The sequence below is a fragment of the Perognathus longimembris genome, chromosome 21 (assembly GCF_023159225.1).
Source record: "Perognathus longimembris pacificus isolate PPM17 chromosome 21, ASM2315922v1, whole genome shotgun sequence".
Taxonomy (NCBI): Eukaryota; Metazoa; Chordata; class Mammalia; order Rodentia; family Heteromyidae; genus Perognathus; species Perognathus longimembris.
This window is the reverse complement of record NC_063181.1, coordinates 14,836,600-14,855,206: the sequence shown is the minus strand read 5'-3', so window position 1 is coordinate 14,855,206 and position 18,607 is coordinate 14,836,600. Positions and strand designations below refer to the sequence as shown.

General features: G+C 39.7%; 2 protein-coding genes across 10 annotated transcripts in view; one reads left to right on the top strand and one right to left on the bottom strand.

The window, feature by feature from the left end:
• Window positions 1–3,481, bottom strand: part of Clcn3 (chloride voltage-gated channel 3) — a 61,563-nt gene extending 58,082 nt beyond the window's left edge. For all 4 annotated transcript variants that reach the window (XM_048330861.1, XM_048330864.1, XM_048330863.1 and 1 more), the window contains exon 1: window positions 2,578–3,481. The gene's annotated coding sequence lies outside the window, so the exon portion shown is untranslated. The remainder of the gene's footprint in view (window positions 1–2,577) is intronic.
• A 5,323-nt stretch (window positions 3,482–8,804) lies between these two features.
• The window catches only part of Nek1 (NIMA related kinase 1), an 87,353-nt gene continuing 77,550 nt past the window's right edge, over window positions 8,805–18,607 (top strand). For all 6 annotated transcript variants that reach the window (XM_048330363.1, XM_048330362.1, XM_048330360.1 and 3 more), the window contains exons 1-5: window positions 8,805–8,939; window positions 9,243–9,363; window positions 15,120–15,268; window positions 16,003–16,099; window positions 18,106–18,203. In XM_048330363.1, the coding sequence (XP_048186320.1) occupies window positions 15,152–15,268; window positions 16,003–16,099; window positions 18,106–18,203 (312 nt within the window). In that variant the 5' untranslated portion in view covers window positions 8,805–8,939; window positions 9,243–9,363; window positions 15,120–15,151. The remainder of the gene's footprint in view (window positions 8,940–9,242; window positions 9,364–15,119; window positions 15,269–16,002; window positions 16,100–18,105; window positions 18,204–18,607) is intronic.

Genomic DNA, 18,607 nt, shown 5'->3' with positions numbered 1-18,607 from the left:
ACAACCTAAGTGTCTATCAATAGATGTGTAAGACAGACACAGAAAACAAATATTAGAATGACCTCACTTATACATGATATCTAAAAGAGTAAAAACTCAGATGCAGAGAGTAGAACAGTAGTCACTAGGGGAAAGGTAAGAGGGTATTAAAGTATTCAAAGGTTCGGTTACACTAAAGGAATAAATGTTGCTAATCAACTAACATATTACACTCCTCAAAACTGATAAGCAAGCTGGGCGCCAGTAGCTTGTGCCTATAATCCTAGCTACTCAGGAGGCTGAGATCTGAAGATCACTGAAGCCAGCCTGGGGCAGGAAAGTCTGTGTGACTTGTATCTCTAAGTAACTAACAGAAAACCAGAGGCGGCACTGTGGCTCAAGTGGTACTGCTAACCTCAGAAACAGTGTTCAGGCCCTGACTTCAAGTCCTATGACAAAAAAATAAAAATAAAATTGATAAGCAAATAATGCTCTCACCACAGGTAAAAAAGAAGAGACAAATAAGAAGACACACATGCGAGCTTGCTTTACTTTATCTACAATGTGTATGCTCATCACAACATCACTAAGAATATACACATAATCAATACATGTCAATTGAAAAATAAAGAAAAACACAATTCAAGAGGGAGAATTAAATACTAAATGACTTCAAAGGGCAAGGAAAAAAATCTACAAATATAAGTTTGAAATTATAACAAGGATGATAAAACAATAATCCAATAAAAAAACTAAAAAGATGTTATGGAAGACAAGTCTTTGAGAACAAAATAGTTTTCAAAACTTTCAAAGACTGAAATTATTTCCATAAGAATTATATTTACTTGGCTCCATTACAAAGCTCTAGATTTCCTCAATGTAAGTGAAGCAGCAGGGGGGCATCCTCCATTTTATACTTAGAGATATCTTTAAAACAATCAAAAGGAATCCTACCTGGGCAACAATGTGAATAGGCATACAAAAAACAAGTAGTAGGATCATGAGACTACTTAAAAGAAAAACGAGATTTTCAAAAGTTCTTGTAGTTTTACATTAAGTAAATGGCCCTATGGTAGTGCTATATCTCTCGTTCTTTCTCTAGAAAATTTCACCTGGTCTAAACTACAGTACAGCACATTGAGAGCAAGAACCCTAAAATGATAATGCTGGGATTCAGTTTTGTTATGACACTGTTATGGGACGTGGGACAAGTTAACTGGTTTCTCAATGCTTGGGTTTTGTTAAATGAGATTGGCTAAGTATCTGCTCTGTTGGGTTGGTGTGAAAATTGAGATAATCTGTAAAGTATGAAACATGGAATATTATATCATATCATACATTTGAGATGCCTGCTGACAAGAATGACTACAAACTAAGCTGGAAGTTCTACAAAGCAGGGATAGCAGCCAACCTCCACAGGATACTTCTTTGATATACAACCCACCACAGAGATCAAATCTGACTTCCTGAGTGGTCAGGAAATGGAAAGTCTATCACCAAGATGACCTGGACAATTGCCAACTTATAACATCAATCCCTAACCTCCACAAATCTGTTCTCCTGAACTATGCATGTCCAAAACCTGGCCATATGATTACCCACACATGTTCCTAAGTAAAGATACAAGTACTATACATTTATAATGACTTCTTAAAATAACTTGTTCCTTCATGCAATCAGTCTTTGAAGTAGAAACAGGAGAGAAAGTAGTGGGAATGGAATGCAATCTGTGACAGTCTGTGCCAACAGTCACTGCCTTTTAATTACAGGCTATCCAACCCTTTTCAACTTGAGAAAATATCTCTAGGTCACACACATTGTTTTTAAGTCACACTACATAACATGAAAAACATCAATAGCAACAGCACCTTTGATGATATACTCTTGAACGAAATAAATGTAACATACAAGACATGTAGAATTAACAATTTATTTCAATCCTGACTTGATGAAAAATCTTCTAAATTAACTCTATGGATGAAAGGAAGAACATCTCTTGAAAGAGTCAACAATTATATCAACCACAATGATGCTCTAGGAACTACATGACCCAAAAGAGTTTGCAAGACTAAACTTCCCAAATTTTACATATATATGTATATGTATCAAAAGGCATATTGGTTCATATCTCATTAAAAAAAAACAAAGGAAATAAATCTCAGTCTCTAACACACACACATGCTCTAATTTTTTTTTAAAGGTGACACAAAACAAAGCACACTCTCTGTAAGCCAGCTCCTGAGGTTCTAAAGTACTTTTGGGGTCTAACAAGTTTAGCATCAAATATCCCCGCCAAAAAAAAAAGTTTGATATGCACCTACAAATAATAAACATGTAAGAAAAAAAATCACTTATTTTGAAATTTGGACACATTTAAGGAAAAGTAAACCCACTTTCCAAGTACAAAGTTAATCTTTTACTTGGTATCTATTTCCCTTCTGTTCAGAAGGGCCTTCGATTGGCTCCCGAAGGCAGGGGGTGACCATGTAGACTGGAGGCGGAGGTTTGCATAACCGGGCTGAGTTTCACAGCACGGGTGACCGCGGAGCGGGGCACATGACACCCTGAACGAAGGTTGGCTGTAACCATTCCACTCACCTCGCAGCTCAGAGGCATAGCAAAATCGCTGGCTGGTTTTTGCGCTGCCTTTGGATTCTGCATCTGTTTCGAGGCTAGAACCTAAGCCGAGCCCGGGGAGCTCCGCCTGGAGAGGGCTGGGCACACCACGCAAACTACCGCGACTTCGCAAAGATGCCTGGAGGTTATGCAATTGTTTGTTTCTTGCCCGGTGGGGACCTTGTTTGTTTGTTTGTTTGTCCTCCTTCAAACCCGCCTGAAGCCCCCGGGCTTGGGAGGGCCCTGGAGTCCACCTGCTTCGGTCCCCAAATTCAAACCAGAATCCTCCAACCTCACTTCCCTCTTACAAGACTAGAATGGAATCCATGCTCCAACTCGGGAGTGAAGGAGAACGGTTTTCAAGCCACCCGCACGCTCCTTCCTTCCTCATCATCCAGCCCCACTCCGGGCCCAGGGCGAACGGGGACTCCGGGGGTTTCAGACCCCGGCCCGCCGTGAACCCACAGGAAGGGAAAGAGAAGCTGCAGGAGCCCGAAGCCCGACAGGTACGTCCCCAGCGTCGGCGCGTGACGTCACCGCGTTGACGTGAACGGCCGCTCAGCATCCGGCCGCCCCCGGCGCACCTTCCCACGAACCACTCTCCGTGCCACGTCGACGCCGATTGGGCAGCGTGAGAGCAGTGGGCGGGTCCAGATGTATGAGGGGGCGGAGCGAGCGGACTGGCAGGTGCTGAGGGGCGGGCACTGGGTGTGAAGCCCGGGCTGGACACTCAGCTCACGTCACTCACGCACTCCTGTTTGCCCCCGGGGCGACCTCTCGGAAGGGCAGGACGGGGCAGGTCTGAAAGGGGACTCTCCGAGTCCATCGGGCGTCCCCAACCATCATCTAGTCGCCCCCATTCCCCTTCTGGGACCCCAGCCTCCCGGAGCAGCGGTCGGCCAGCGCATTAGTTCCAGAACTTAGATCGAGAGACCTGGGAACCTTCCAATGTAGTTAGACCTGCACCAGATGCTGCCCGAGCCTGCAGGTCGTGGACAGGTTCTGCAGTGACGTCACCCGGTCCAAACCATCGGCTCCCGTTATGTGCCTCGCAGACCGAGGGAGGAAAACAGCCTAGTTTTAGCCAAAAGGCACTTTCAAAAAGAAGGTGTGGAAATGAAAAAGTCTTTTGGAGAAAAAAAAAAATACACCATCCCAATTTATTTTCGTTTGCATTTATGAGCTCCTGTCTTGAGTCACAGCATTCAGTAAGCCCGATCCCTGTATTCAAAAGAGTTGCACTCATAAACTGACATGTTGAATTGAAACCGCTTTGCACACCTACTTAAATATGATCATTTAAAGAAGATAAAATAGCTGTATTCCACCTTGGGAGTGAAGGGTGCGGGTTAGGAGTCACGGGCCACAGGTGTGGCTTAGCCTGGTGGGCAGCATGTGCGGGATCAACATGAGTGCCACCACTGGGTGGCAGAATTATACCTGCGACTGTTGAGTGTTTCATGTATATTTATTATGTTTCAAATATGTATGATGCTTCTGAATATTAACTGCCTTTTAAAAATATTTGCAGGCTTTATTTTCACATGTGTATGCTTAACTGAATTTGTATCTTAGGTTGGTGATTTATGGTCCTCTATTTAACATTTATCTGTTTTATCCATTCTTATTGTTTGTTTCCTTGTAAGGCAGAATTGAATATTCTCCAGACCTGGGTTTCAAGGCTGGTAAAGTGCCCTGGTGATAAAGGGGTGCTCACAGCTTACTCAAGCTGCTATGACCACTGTCACTACTTTATATCAAGGAAGAATTTGTGAGACCATGATAATATCAAAACACAATTTCATTTGCTCAGAACACTGTTAGGCAAACTTCTTAGATTTTTGTTTTAAAAAATATGGAAAACCATATTCAGAAAAGTTTTCTGAACTAAGTTATTTCTTCCATAAGAGATTTGCAGACATTTTATGTCCTCTCACTGCAGATGTGTATCCTAATTTTGGAAAGAAACGTCTATAATAATGATAAAAACCCTCTACCAAGCCAGGTACTAGAGGTTCACACCTGTAATCCTAGCTGAGATCAAAGTCAACCCCAGCAGGAAAGTCCATGGGACTCTTCAATTAACCACTAGAAAACCGGAAGTGTCACTGTGGCTCCAAGAGATAGAGAGCTAGCACTGAGCAAAAAGAGCTCAGGGAAAGCGCCCATGCACCCAGTTCAAGCCCCACCACTGACAAAAAAGAAATCATCTACCAAACTAGCTTTATTTCTCCTGTACCTACCAATCAATCAAACTCTAAGCACTCCGGGAAAGGGAAGAAAAATGATTAACTCACAATGGAAAGAACTTATTTCAAACAGGCCTAAGACAGCCCATTTCTTAATCCTACAGTTACTTTGGCTGATATCATGAATGAATGAATGAATGAATGAATGAATGAATAAATAAATAAATAAATAAATAAATAAATAAATGGTGCATGTGGCCAGTGACTAGGAGATTGGGGAGGGGCACAACTCTGTAGTAATGCATTTGATTGTCTTGTTTTAGGCTCTGGGGAGTACTAAGGAGGAAAGATGGGATTATTTCTCATAACAATCTAACACATTTTTAAGTTCCACATAAATTTGGAGTGACAAGCAAGACTATATAGATCTTCTTCATGCAATTGTGATTTTGTTTCAGAAAGAGAACTTACATTGGGAAGAAATTAAGATTATTAGTCACAACCTTTAGTCACAGTTACTCTGACAATGAAACCAGTGAATTAATTGGGCCCAATAGTTAGAGGCAAGCCTGGCCAACATAGACTTTTAAATTTTATTTTTAGAAAATAATATCATTGTTGTACTCTAGAATTCCTTCCTGATACAATCAGTATTGGGGAAGTAGTTGAAAATGACCTTTCCTTGTCCTTTTATCTTTTTCCCCTAACAGGGGTGGGGACCCCTTTTTCTGCCAAGGGCCATGCGGTTATTTATAACATCATTCTCTGACCATAAAAAATTATCAGTACTGGTAGATGGTCCTGAGCAGTGGACAAGAAGCATACAAACAGCAAGTGTGTCTGTCCCATCGTGTACAAAATGATTTTGCAGGCCTTATACAGGGCCTGTGAACCATTCTCCACCCCTGAACCTCAGAGCATTAAAATTTCCAGTTTCATGTGATTCTCTCTTTCTTTCTTTCTTTCTTCCTCCCTTTCTTTCTTTCTTTCTTTCTTTTTTACAAAACCCTTCCCCTCAGGAAACTTGATAAACTTTGAGATAATTTGAAACAATCTTGTTAAGTGACCACTTTCTCACATTCTGCCAAACTAAAGGCACAATCTTTCCTTTTATTCTTCCTAGAAATGACCACCCTCTTCCAACAGCTGATTCTTCTATAAGCCCTTAAATGTGACTCAATCCAGAAATACAGTAATTTAGGAACAGACGAGATAATGGTTTTTGTCTGTACATTGAGCCAGGCTATCAAAATCCAAGAAATTCATCTGTCTTCTAAGTTTTAGATACATATGGTCAATGATTAATTCAAACTACCAAAGATTAAAACAGACTTTCAAGAATGTAGCTTCAAACTAAAAAATTCTTCACTGGAATATAAAAAGATGGAACACTTTTCGTCTTGAATTTGAAGATCACATAACTAGTAAGAGCTCTGCATTTTAGAGAACACTTTTCTTCACATTTAAAGTTATAGAGACTTCTTTCCTCCAATCATAAAAGATTGCTCTATGTTTATATGTATTTACCCAAACACATATAAAATTCAAGGTCTGCTAGTGAAATGATCACTTACACAAAAACTTCAGAAAAGGAAAATATTCTGCATAGTACTACCTCGAACCATCAGTCTAATTTGTTATTTTCTAACTTGTTTCATCTTTCTTCTCGTATTCAGACGCCAAAATTCCTAATTGGAAGTGGAAGGGGACACAAGAGGTTCTGCTAGAACTTCAACAAGGATTACAAAGCCATATACACTGCATGGAGATTGCAGAGAAAGACCCAACTTTTCTCCAGTATGCTTGATACAGTGATTTACAGTGCCATCTTCTGGCCAAGAAGCTGTAAAGCTTCTAACTTCCATGCAAGGAATGAGTATTTCTTAGCAGCACTGTGAAATCTAAGGCTGTCAGAACTCAGAGACTCCAGTGGTTATGTGAAAGAACAGAGGGGAAAGAAGAGGGGATTTCGTTGAAGTAAACATCTAAACCATTTGACCTCTGAGGTCTCTGGCAAAGTCCATAGTCTCTCCATTGTGGCTACTTACAAGTCAACAGGTACTAAGAAGGTAGCAATTCAAGTCACCATCCTTTGTTAACTCCAGGTTTGGATTCCAGTATCTTGAGGTTACTCCAAGTAAAACAGTCTAGTATGTTCTTAGGTGACTGAGTAGGAATACTCAGGATGATACCAAATTTTGTAAATCCTCCCACTCAAATTCCTACTTTAACCTACTCCATTGTATAATGTACTCTATTCTGTCTGGAAGGAAAGGCTGTTTGGCTTTGTTTTGTAGAAACTCTTCTGAGTTGAAGCAGAACTCTCCCTGTGACTTGTTTGACAACATATTGCTGGAAAAGATTGTACAAGCTGATAAACAACTACCTTGGCAAAAAATAAATAAGAAATTGAGAAACTAGCTACCCGAGAAGCTTCCTGGAACAGGTAGCTGAACTAGAAGTACAAAGGGAAACCACCAACAATACATTCCTTCTAAACCTTCAATGCTGAGAAATGCCAGCCCAGCCCACACTCAGGGCCAATGCTGCCCATGGTGTCTGGTTTCCTCACCTGGAAAGTAAATAAACCATTGCTAACCTGCTTGCCACTCTGCCTCTTGGTGAATTCTTTCACTCCCCTTGCACTGGACAGAGTCTGCAGACCTAAGAGATTTAATTTCAGAAGACTTTGTTCTCAAGTATCTTCTCAAGTTTTTCAGAGAAGAATAAGGTACTTAGAACATTGTACACTGCTTAGCCTTGCAACACACAAGTAATTTATATGCACAGTAAATGTAAAGAGATAGAAAACACTATTATAGTTTTTAAAAAAAACTCAAGACGTCGGGGCTGGGGATATAGCCTAGTGGCAAGAGTGCCTGCCTCGGATACATGAGGCCCTAGGTTCGATTCCCCAGCACCACATATACAGAATATACAGAAAATGGCTAGAAGTGGCGCTGTGGCTCAGGTGGCAGAGTGCTAGCCTTGAGCAGAAGGAGGCCAGGGACAGTGCTCAGGCCCTGAGTCCAAGGCCCAGGACTGGCCAAAAAAAAAAAAAAAAAACAAAAAACTCAAGACGTAATACTTCCTTGTTTTAATTGTCTCAAGTATATTGAAAAAGAGTTCCTTTTAAGCAAAATTATTTATTTGTGCTAGGACTGGGGTTTGAACTCAGGGCCTGGAGACTGTCCTTTAGTTGGTTTTTCTTGCTCAATGCTGGCTCTATCCCACCTCCACTTCCAGATTTTTTGGTGCTGCTTAAATGGAGATAGGAGTCTCATGGAGTTTCCTACCCCAGCTGGTTTGGAACCCTGATCTTCAGATCTCAGCCACTGAGTACCAGGGATTACACCACCAGCGTCTGACACAAAATTACTTTTTAAGATGTGAGAGAGAGACACCCTTGATAATTAGTGAGAACTGTTGAAAACAAACCAAGCAAAAAGCCTCTTTTTCTGCATAGTTTGTGGGGGAGAAAATAATAAACTTTTTATTCAAAATCGGCTTCCATGAATGAAATCTCCCCTCATCTCTGCTTTCCGCCCCCCCCCCCGCCCCCCGCCCAAACGTTACACTCCTCAGCTTTCCTTTTACCTTCTATACCATTCTTTCCCTTTCCAGTTTACTACTCACAGCTGGAAGGCCAGGTTCAGAGTCCCGCGAACCCCACCCCCTGGCCCGCCCCCATCCAGCCACAGACCCAGCCCCTCCATAGGCCACGCCCCTCCCCTGCAGTGCTCCACCTACCCGCGGCTACGCCACGGCCCCAAGGCTTTTTTCCTGCCTCTAGCATCGCCACGCCTAGCCTAGCCTGCGGATAGGCTCCGCCCCATGAACTATGCCCCGCCTCCAGCATAGCCCTAACTCACCTCGCCAGCGGATATGCTCCGCCCCCAGGGTTATGCCCCACCCTAATATCGCCCCGCCCCGCCTTGCCCTTGGATACGCCCCGCCCCTAAAGCTATGCGCCGGCTCCCGCGCGCTGACGTCACATGCTAGCGCCGCCGACGCGTCGGCCGCTCCCCCTTCTTCTGCACTAGTTCTCGGGTTTAGGAGCGCTCGGGTGTGGAGTCTTTCCTTTGCGGTCTTGTGCAGCCTTCCTCATTTCTCTGCGTCTAGAGCCCCTGGCGAGGCTTTGGGACGTGCAGTCAGGTATTTTCGCAGTCCCGAATGCTGCCCGTCACCCGCCTTGCTGAGGCCACTAGCAACGGGGAGCGGTGGTAACGGGGGCGCTCCCTCCCCCCATCTCCGGGCCGCCCTCCCGCCGTTTCCAGGGGCATCCGAGCCAGCTTGTTTGCTCTGTCCGGGTACAGTGAGCCGAGTTCTGGGGCGTTGCACCAAGTGGGACGGAGTCAAGCCCCAGGCTTCCACCGACCACGGGCGTGTCAGGTGTGCCAGAGCCTGGGCGCCCCCTTAGGCTGCAGCTAACTTAGGCTGACTTGGTCTCTCTTTCAGGATGTCATGTTTAAAATGCATGCAGAAGCCTGGGCCTTAAGTCCTGTAGGAAGACTGACACCTCGAGACCGGTGGTCATTGAGCATCACCGTTATTCCTACTGAAGTCCTGTGTCATTAAGGTGAGTTGCACTCGGTGGGGAAAGCAATGACAGGCATTCTCACTTTAACTGTTCACAGGTTAAAACAGCTTCATCTCATGAGAATATTACTTCTCAAACTGCATTTCAAACAATCATTATTTTAAGAACTAGAATGACAATGCAATTAAAATAATTTGATTTTTGGTAGAGATAAACATTCATTTCAGTTGCTTGCATGTTGTTATCTTTGATCTTAAATGAAGTTGTTGTACTATAAAAACTGTATATCTGGAAATTGAACCCAGGTAGGCAAATTCTCTCTACCCCTAACCCCCTTAACTTAAAAATGTGCCTGTTTTTATCCTTTCATGTAAAATCTGCTCCAAAAAGCAGAAATGCTTTTTTTGTTACCTCCATATTCTTTCATGAAAAATCTATTCCAAAAAGCAGAAATATTTACATCAGAAATTACATCAGAAAAGTTTATGAAGGATTAAAACTGCTAGCCAACTTAAGCTAATAATGGCTTTTTATTGTGATGTGGGAGTGTTGTAGAGACAGTGGAGGGAAGCCAAATATGAAGAGAAAAGAAGTTCTTTCTAGGCTAGATTGGTCTGATCAGAGAGGATCTACAGCTCTAGTTCATATAAAACTACCTTTGTCCTAGATGAAAAGTAAGGAGCGTATTTTGTGAAAAGAAAAAAACAGGTTTTTGCACAGTAAGAGTCTGTTAGAAACTTGTAAAGGTTAGAGAACTTGAGCAGTGGAGTTTTTTCAAGGTCATGTTAATAATACATTGGTGTTGTATTCCAAATAAATTTTACTGCTTAATCTTGTTTTCTAGTCTAAGTCATGAACATGATACCTTTTCACAAGTAGAAAGTCTTTATCTTTTGAGTATGGTCTGAATAGAAAAACATATTACAGAAAAACACATATTTTGAAAAACTCTATTAGTCTACTTTTGTTTTTTACTTTTTCTGAGCAATGAGAAATAAGAGCTTTTCTTCTCTGAGAAGGTAGATTAACCATTTTTTTCCTACACTCTGAGTTGGTATTTTTTTTTGAGACCTGTCTGTATAGATTGTATATGCAGACAGTAGAAAAAGACTGCTTAAAGTCTGTTGTCATCTTTTTACTGTTTCCTTTCAGAACATACTGTCAGATCTGAAAAAAAAACTAATGAAGGCTTAATGCCTATTAGCTTGTGTTCCAGATTGATGATGCAAGTTTTCTTTCATATAATGTCATTTTTTTTTAAATATTTGGTGCCAGTCTTTAATTTTGTGGCTTTAAAGAAATTCTTAGGAAAACCATATGAAATATCCAATTTGCTTGATGCTATAGAAAAACTTTAAATGTCAACGTGGGGAGTTTAGAAATGGGGAATTGTTGACGGATTTATGTTTTCTGTAGTCCTAGCTATTCAGAAGGCTTAGATCTGATTTTTTTAATCTACATTACTCTATTTTCTGGTTGGCAAGAAATTTAAGATACATTGATGTTTAAATCTTTACTGGTTGTTGTTTTTGTTGTTGTTGTTGTTGTTTTCCAGTCTTGAGGCTTGGACTAAGGGCCTGAGCATTGTCCCTGGCTTCTTTTTGCTCAAGGCCACCACTCTACCACCTGAGCCACAGTGCCACTTCGGGCTTTTTCTGTTTATGTGGTGCTGAGGAATTGAACCCAGGGTTTCATGCATGCTAAGCAGCACTCTACCACTAAGCACATCTCAGCCCCAATCTTTACTGTTTTAGATGAAGAAATTAAGGCCCAGAAAAGTCAGATTAACATAGTGAATATGTTCACACTGAGGGTGATCTTGCCAACAAGTTGTGCTAATTCTTTTGTAATGAAGTAATCATATTTTTCCTCCTCTCTGTGCCTCTCTTTGTATCTCTCCTCCTCTCTTACACACACACACACACACACACACACACACACACAAATTCATACACATTTTCTAAGCCTTCACTACCTAGTGTATTCTAGCTTCTCCTGAAATATCCACTTTCTTGGATGACCTTAATCATTTACATTGGTGTAAGAGTTTAAGTATGGCAGTGTTGGTATAATAGTGTAAATGTGGCTGGGAGTAATCACAGCTGCTTGGAATGCAGGGATCTCAATTTGAAATGAGCCTGGGAAAAAGTGTTAGCAAGACTACATACATCTCAGTAAATAAGCCAGGCCTAGTATTGTCTATAATAGCGATGAACTATGAAGCTGTGCAGTTTATGAGTGTATTTGTGCCCAGGGAAAGTGGTTTGCCCCTGTAATCCCAGCTACTCAGGAGGCAGAGCTTGGGAGAATTGTGGGAAGCATAAGCAGGAGGCTCACAGTCTGGGGCTAGTTCTAGGTAAAATTTCAAGACCCTATCTGTAAAACAAGGCAAAAAAAGGTCGGGGGGTAAGGATCAAGTGGTAGAGTGCCTACTTGGCAAGCACACAGTCATGAGTTCAAACTCCATTTCCACCAAAATCAATAACAGTGTGTGATACCAAAAGCAAAATGTGTTAAAAATAATAAGTTCATTCACATCTAAGTAGGCATGTGTGGTTCACATGCCTGTAATTTTAGCATTTGGGAGGCTGAGATAGGGGAACATGAGTTCAAGGCCAATATGGGCTACTTTATCTCAAAGCAATTTTGCATTCAGATAAAATTGAAAGGTATATAGTATGTAAGGAGAAAAGTCCAGTTGACCATCTTTGTAACAGATAAGTACTTCATTACATAAAGTTTATAAGTTAAGACTTTATTAGTAAGAACCAGGCAAAGAACATGGGGAATTGTTTAAAAGAGAAGAAATGCAAATGTTTAACAACTGTGGGTGAATTTTTAAAAATTCAACAGTAAGCAAGAGAATTCAAAAGCTGAGCACCAGTGGCTTATTCCTATAATCCTAGCTGCTGAGGAGGCTGAGAACTGAATATTATGTTTCAGAATCAACGTGGGCAGGAAAATCCATGAGGCTCTTATCTCCAACTAACCACCAAAAAAATAGAAGTGGAACTGTGGCTCAAATCGTTGAGTGTTAGCCTTGAGTGGAAAAAGCTAAAGGACAATGCTTAAGCCCCGAGTACCACCCCTCACACACAAAAATGACACATCATCTCTCAGAAAGCATAATGATTTAAGCAACAAATAGGAACAACAAATGTGCCAGTTTTTAGTACATTACTTAACTAATTCTCCCAGTGATTGTGTAGGTGTATACTGTGTTAATTATATATGTGACAGGGGAATATAGACATATAAGGGCATGTGCCCTTTACTAGCCTATATTACCTCTCAGAGATTTTAATAAGTAATAGCCTTAATAAGGAGGCATGGGAGCAGATTAGAATATAAATTTATGGACAACACCTAAATAATGTGTTTACAAACTTAAAGGGAAATTTTGCAAATGTAGATACAGAAATTTCACCTTAAGTTGTTTTATAATAGCAAACCAATAACTGTAAGTAGCATTTTAACAAGCTTGCATTCTTAATTCATGCAGGGAAAAGTTTTCCCTTCTCTGAATGTACTTAAGCATATATAATATTTGTTCTGAGACATTCTTTATAAAAACAATTCATTGTTATAATAAAGGTGATGTACAAAGGGGTTATGGTTACATAAGTCGGGTAAAGTGTACATTCCTTTTGTTTTTTGGTTTGGTTTTTTGGGGGGGTCAGTTGTGGGCCTTGAATTCAGAGCCTGGGTATTGTACCTGAGCTTTTGCACTCAAGGCTAGGTGTCTACCACTTTGAGCCACAACAGCACTTCGAGTTTTCTGGTGCTTAATTGGAGATAAGAGTCTCACAGACTTCACTGCTGGAACTTGCTTCAAACCGCAGTTTTTAGATCCGAGCCTCCTGAGTAGATAGGATTTCAGGCATGAGCCACTAGCACCTGGCAAGATTATATTTCTTCTTTTTTTAAAGTTAAATATTTTTTATGTTTTTTTAGTTCTATAATGAAACATGCTTTTGAAGTCACTACTAATTTTCTTCTTTTTGTAATTGTAAAGGTGATGTACAGAGAGGTTTCATAAATAAAGTAACCAGTATATCCCTTTTTGATCAGTGTTACCCCTCCCTCAGTTTCTCCCACTCCCCAACCCAAGTTCATTTCCAACATATAGTGTCTAGTGTGTATCACTGTTGCAGTGGTTTACCCTTGTCCCACCATTTCTGTGATTCCCCTACCCTTCTGCAAATCAGATAAACTTATCTAAAAGACAAAGGGCACAAAAATAAAAAAGACATAGAGCTCCCCTATGACCCATCAATCCTACTCCTGGGCATTTACTCAAATGACCACAAACAAGACCATACTAAAGCTATCAGCTCAGCCATGTTCATTGCAGCATTATTTACCATTGCTAAGATATGGACCCAACCCACACGCTCCTCAGTAGATGAATGGATCAAGAAAATGTATATATACACAATGGAATTCTGTGCTTTCATAAAAAAAAAAATGACATTGTCCCATTGTAAGGAAATGGAAAGACTTGGAAAAATTGATAGTAAGGGAAGCAACCAGACCCAAAGAAACATAAGCTGCATAGTTTCCCTCATTTGTCATAACAAAATAGGTGATATTCTTAGCAGAGAATCACAATAGCTCAACAGCTTTGTGCATGTGACCATATAAAATGATGCTTATTGAAATGAACTCGAAAAAATGGAAATGAGGTTTTTTTTTTTATAAAGTATACCGTTTGCAGATATTTCTTTTTTCTTTCCTTTTCTCCCTTTTGTTTATGCCTTGTTGTCACTGTTTTTTCTTTCTGTACCCTTTGACTTGTATATAAGAGTACATTTCTTTTTGGATAATATCACCCCTTCCTTCACTCCTAGTTTTCCCCTGCCATTCCCACCCATAAGTTATGTAGTTCATTTTCAATATAGTGTGCAGTGAGTGTCCTTGCTGCCTTTGTTCACCTTTTGTCCCTCCATTTCTGTGTCTTTCTTTATACTCCCAAAGACATATTTACAAACAGAACAAAAAGGAAAGAAAACAAAAACAACAAAAAAGAAAGAAAACTCTGTTTTCATTTCCTGGAGTTCATGTTGATAAATATTTTGTATAATCAGATACACATAGGCATTGTGCCTTTTTGTTCCTCTTCCAAAACATTCGTATAAAGATGGAAATATCAAATGAACTCCAAGAGATGGAAACAGGATTTTATTGTTGTCGTTATGTTTAATGTACTAGGTGAATTTCCTATGGTGTACCCCCTGTGGTCACTGTATATGATTTTGGTAACTGGATGTTTTATATATGTTTATCTGAGCTTGGGAAGGGAAAAAAAAATAAAAAAGAAACGTACTCACTGTATTACAGATGAAACTGTAACCCCTCTGTACTTCACTTTGACAATAAAATAAAATAAATGGCAATATCACTGGTTGTTTGGTTTCTCTATCAACGTTTCATGAGTAGAATTGAAATAGTGTAAACTTCAAGTAAAGATGTTAAAATTCTTCTTTTTGGTGCTGGTACAGGGGGTTGAATTCAGGACCTTGCATTCTTGTTTTTGTTTTTTTTTCACTCAAGGCTGGCATTCTACTACTTGAGCCACACCTTCACTTTCAGCTTTTTGCTGGTTGAGTTATGAATCTTGGATTTAGCTTCCCAGGCTGACTTTGAGTGACAGTCCTTAGATCTCAGCCTCTTGAGTAGTTAGTAGTATCCCAGTAGTAGAATTATAGGTATGAACTACCAGAGCCTTTTAATTAGAAGTTGAATTAAACATTTTGATTTTTGAGACTTATCTTGATTAACTTTTTAATATCTAGCATAGGTATAAAAATGCCTTAGAAAAAGAAACATGGAGAAGTATGTGAGACTACAAAAGATTGGAGAAGGTTCATTTGGAAAAGCAGTTCTTGTTAAATCTACAGAGGATGGCAGACAGTATGTTATCAAGGAAATTAACATCTCAAAAGTAAGTATCTTTTAGTGTTATTACACAATGATAATTTGGTTACAATAGAGCAATTTGGTAGAGTCCTTAAAAACTATAGCAATGTATAACAATCATGCATATATTCTTTCAGATCTTTTCTGGTATATACATGTGTTTTTGTATTTAAACAGATCTACCTATAGGCTGGGAATGTGGCTTAGTGGTAGAGTGCTTGCTTAACATGCAGGCAGCCCTGGGTTCAATTTCTGAGTACCACATAAACAGAAAGAGCTGGGAGTGGAGCTGTTGCTCAAGTGGTAGAGCACTAGCCTTGAGCAAAAGAAGCTCAGGGACAGTGCCCAGGACCTGAGTTCAAGCCCCAGGACTGGCAAAAAAAAAAGTACTTACCGTTCTCTAATCTAGATTAGACATCTTTTTGCTTATATATCCAATTCATTTTTTTTAATTCTAGTTTTTGTCATTTGGACCATGTTAACTACCATCATTTTTTAAAAATAATAATTACTTATTTCTTGTCAAAGTTTCATATGTAAATCCAACTACCATCATTTTTAATCACTTTCTTAATGGTAGACTTAAGACTTTCTGTTGGTCAAATTTGTTATATTCTGGGAGGGGGGTATGAGGGACAAGGTAACAGTACAAGAAATGTATCCAATGCCTAACGTATGAAACTGTAACCTCTCTGTACATCAGTTTTATAATAAAAACTTTAAAAAAATTGTTATATTCTTTTTTTCTTCCCCTTTAAGATGTCCAGTAAAGAAAGGGAAGAATCGAGGAGGGAAGTTGCAGTGTTGGCAAACATGAAGCATCCAAATATTGTCCAGTATAGAGAATCATTTGAAGGTCAGGTAACGTTCTCAAGCAAGTTCTAAAAAGTCCTAAGCCACTTGTAATTTGGGGATATTTTTGCAAGGAATTATTTTGTAAATATATTTGTAGATTTTTGCTGAACCTCCGTACTGCTATCTTGTAGTGGTTTTACTATACATTCTACTAACATTTTATGAGGGTTCTTTTTTCCTCCATAGCTTTGCCAGCCTTTGTTGCTGATAAAAAGAACACCCACTTAACTATCAGTCATCAGTTCTGTTCATTAAAATGCAAAGAGAACTGTGTTTAAGAGCTTTATATCTCTGGTTTAGGAGTAGTAAAACACTGCAGGTATTATCATGAAAATTGAACTTGAAGAATATTTTTCTTTTCTTTGAAAACCGATATGGGGATTTTGATGCACATTGAATTGAATCTGTAGATTACTCTCAGCAGTATTGCTATTTTGATGTATTGGTTTCACCAATCCATGAACATGGTAGGTCCCTATGTCTTCTGGTGTCTTCTTTAATTTCTTTAAGCTTTCATAATTTTCATTGTAGAGGTCTTTCACCACCTTGGTTAAGCTTATATGTAGGCTTTTTTGTTTTGTTTTATTTTGTTGTGACTAGAATTGTTTGCCTGACTTTTTTTTTTTAACATAGCTTATTTATTGTATAAAGCAACTGATTTTTGTAGGTTGATCTTGTGAACCAGGCAGAATGGGTGGAGGTATGATGAGAGCTGCTCCTGGCAGCCCAATCCTGTCCACTTTGGTTGGGGAAAGGGTGAAACCAGGTCTTTCTGGATAGGTGCACAGTTTCACAAGGCACCTCTCTCGTCTTCCATCACACAGCTGTGGTCACCAGAGTTTCTACCAGACTTCCAGCTGCCCTTCAGGAAGTGGCACCAAGAACACAACTATCTGCCCACATCCAATATCTTCAAGCCTTCACTCCATGCAGAATTAGCTCTCTTGTTCTGACCATATTTGCTGGTATTTGTATTCAGATCAGAGAGCTACTGAGGTTCATAATGACCTTGATGTAGCCTGCCCTTCAGGTCACTTTGGGATTGGAGTGTTCAGCGCCACAAAAGGTCCATAGCTACTCTCCATGAGTACTGGCCATGTTGCACACCTAGGCCATGCATAGCATATGTTCCACTTGTTCCACACACTTTGGCTGATAATCTCAGAAGATTCAGAAACACAGTCATGGGAGGAATGCTGTTCCAAAATAAAGTAAATCTGTTAGCTGAGCAGTCAGCTAACCAGCCACATCTAAATGATGTACAGTGTTTCCAGAAGCCAGGTTCTGGGGCATCCTTGTCCCACTCCAGAGCCTTTGGACAAATACTTCAACACTAGAGTGATAGGTGTCCTCCAGTGATTAGCTGAAATAACAATGTCTCCATATTGGACTTTTTTCTATTGAGGTCTGTTTTTCCTAATCCTAGTTTCTTCAGAAATTTTGTCATAAAATGTCAAATTTTGTCAATGTCTTTTTCTGCTCTAATTGAGATAATCCTGTGAATTTTGTCCTTGATCTTGTTTCTGTGCTCTTTCACATTCAGTAGGTTAAAGTATCCTTGCATGATTCATCCTTTAATAGATTGAACCATCCTTGCATGTTTCGTCTTTGAAACTTGATCTGATCATATTGCATGATCTCGTTAGTTTTGTTGAATTGTTTGAAAATAATTAACAATTATGCATCTATGTTCAATAAAAAGATTTGTCTGTGATTCTCTGGTTTTGGAGTGAGTATGATACTGGCTATATAAAATGAATTTGATAGTGTTCTCCTATTTATGTTTCCTGATTGGCTGAGATGACAGGTACGAGCCATCATGCTTTTTCTTTAACTGGTTGGGATGGATTGCTTCTAACCTAGGGTCATTATACAGTCCATATTACCAGTATACCTTGATTTTGTGCTGTAATTCTTTTCTGGTCTTTTATTTGTTTAGCTGCTGCTTTTTCTTCAAATACCTTTAATTAAGCTGTGATTTTGAAATACAATGTTTATATTTTGTAGAAAATGGCTCTCTTTACATAGTGATGGATTACTGTGAAGGAGGGGACCTGTTTAAACGAATAAATGCTCAGAAAGGCTTTTTTTTCCAAGAAGATCAAGTAAGTTAGCATGTAGGAGCTTAATTCCCACTACATAATCAAGAAGTAATTCAAAATCTGATTATATATGTATATTATTTAGCTATCAATGTTAATTGTAATTACTAGGGCAATCTGGTATAATATCCAATATATTGGTAATTTTGTGTCCAATTAACTTAAACTTTTGGTCAGCTTCTCTCACATTTCTAGTCTGTAATAATATATTGCTACATGTATAATTATGTTATTAATGTGTACATTTTATACATACATATATCTGTGTGTAGACATTACAGATCGTTAATCTGTATGTTCTCAATGCTGCCAGACCTGTCTTCCCAGAACACATAGCCTTGTCAAGTAACTGCAGCTCTGGAAGTTAGCAGCTTTTGAGAACGTCATTAAATATTTTAAATTTATTA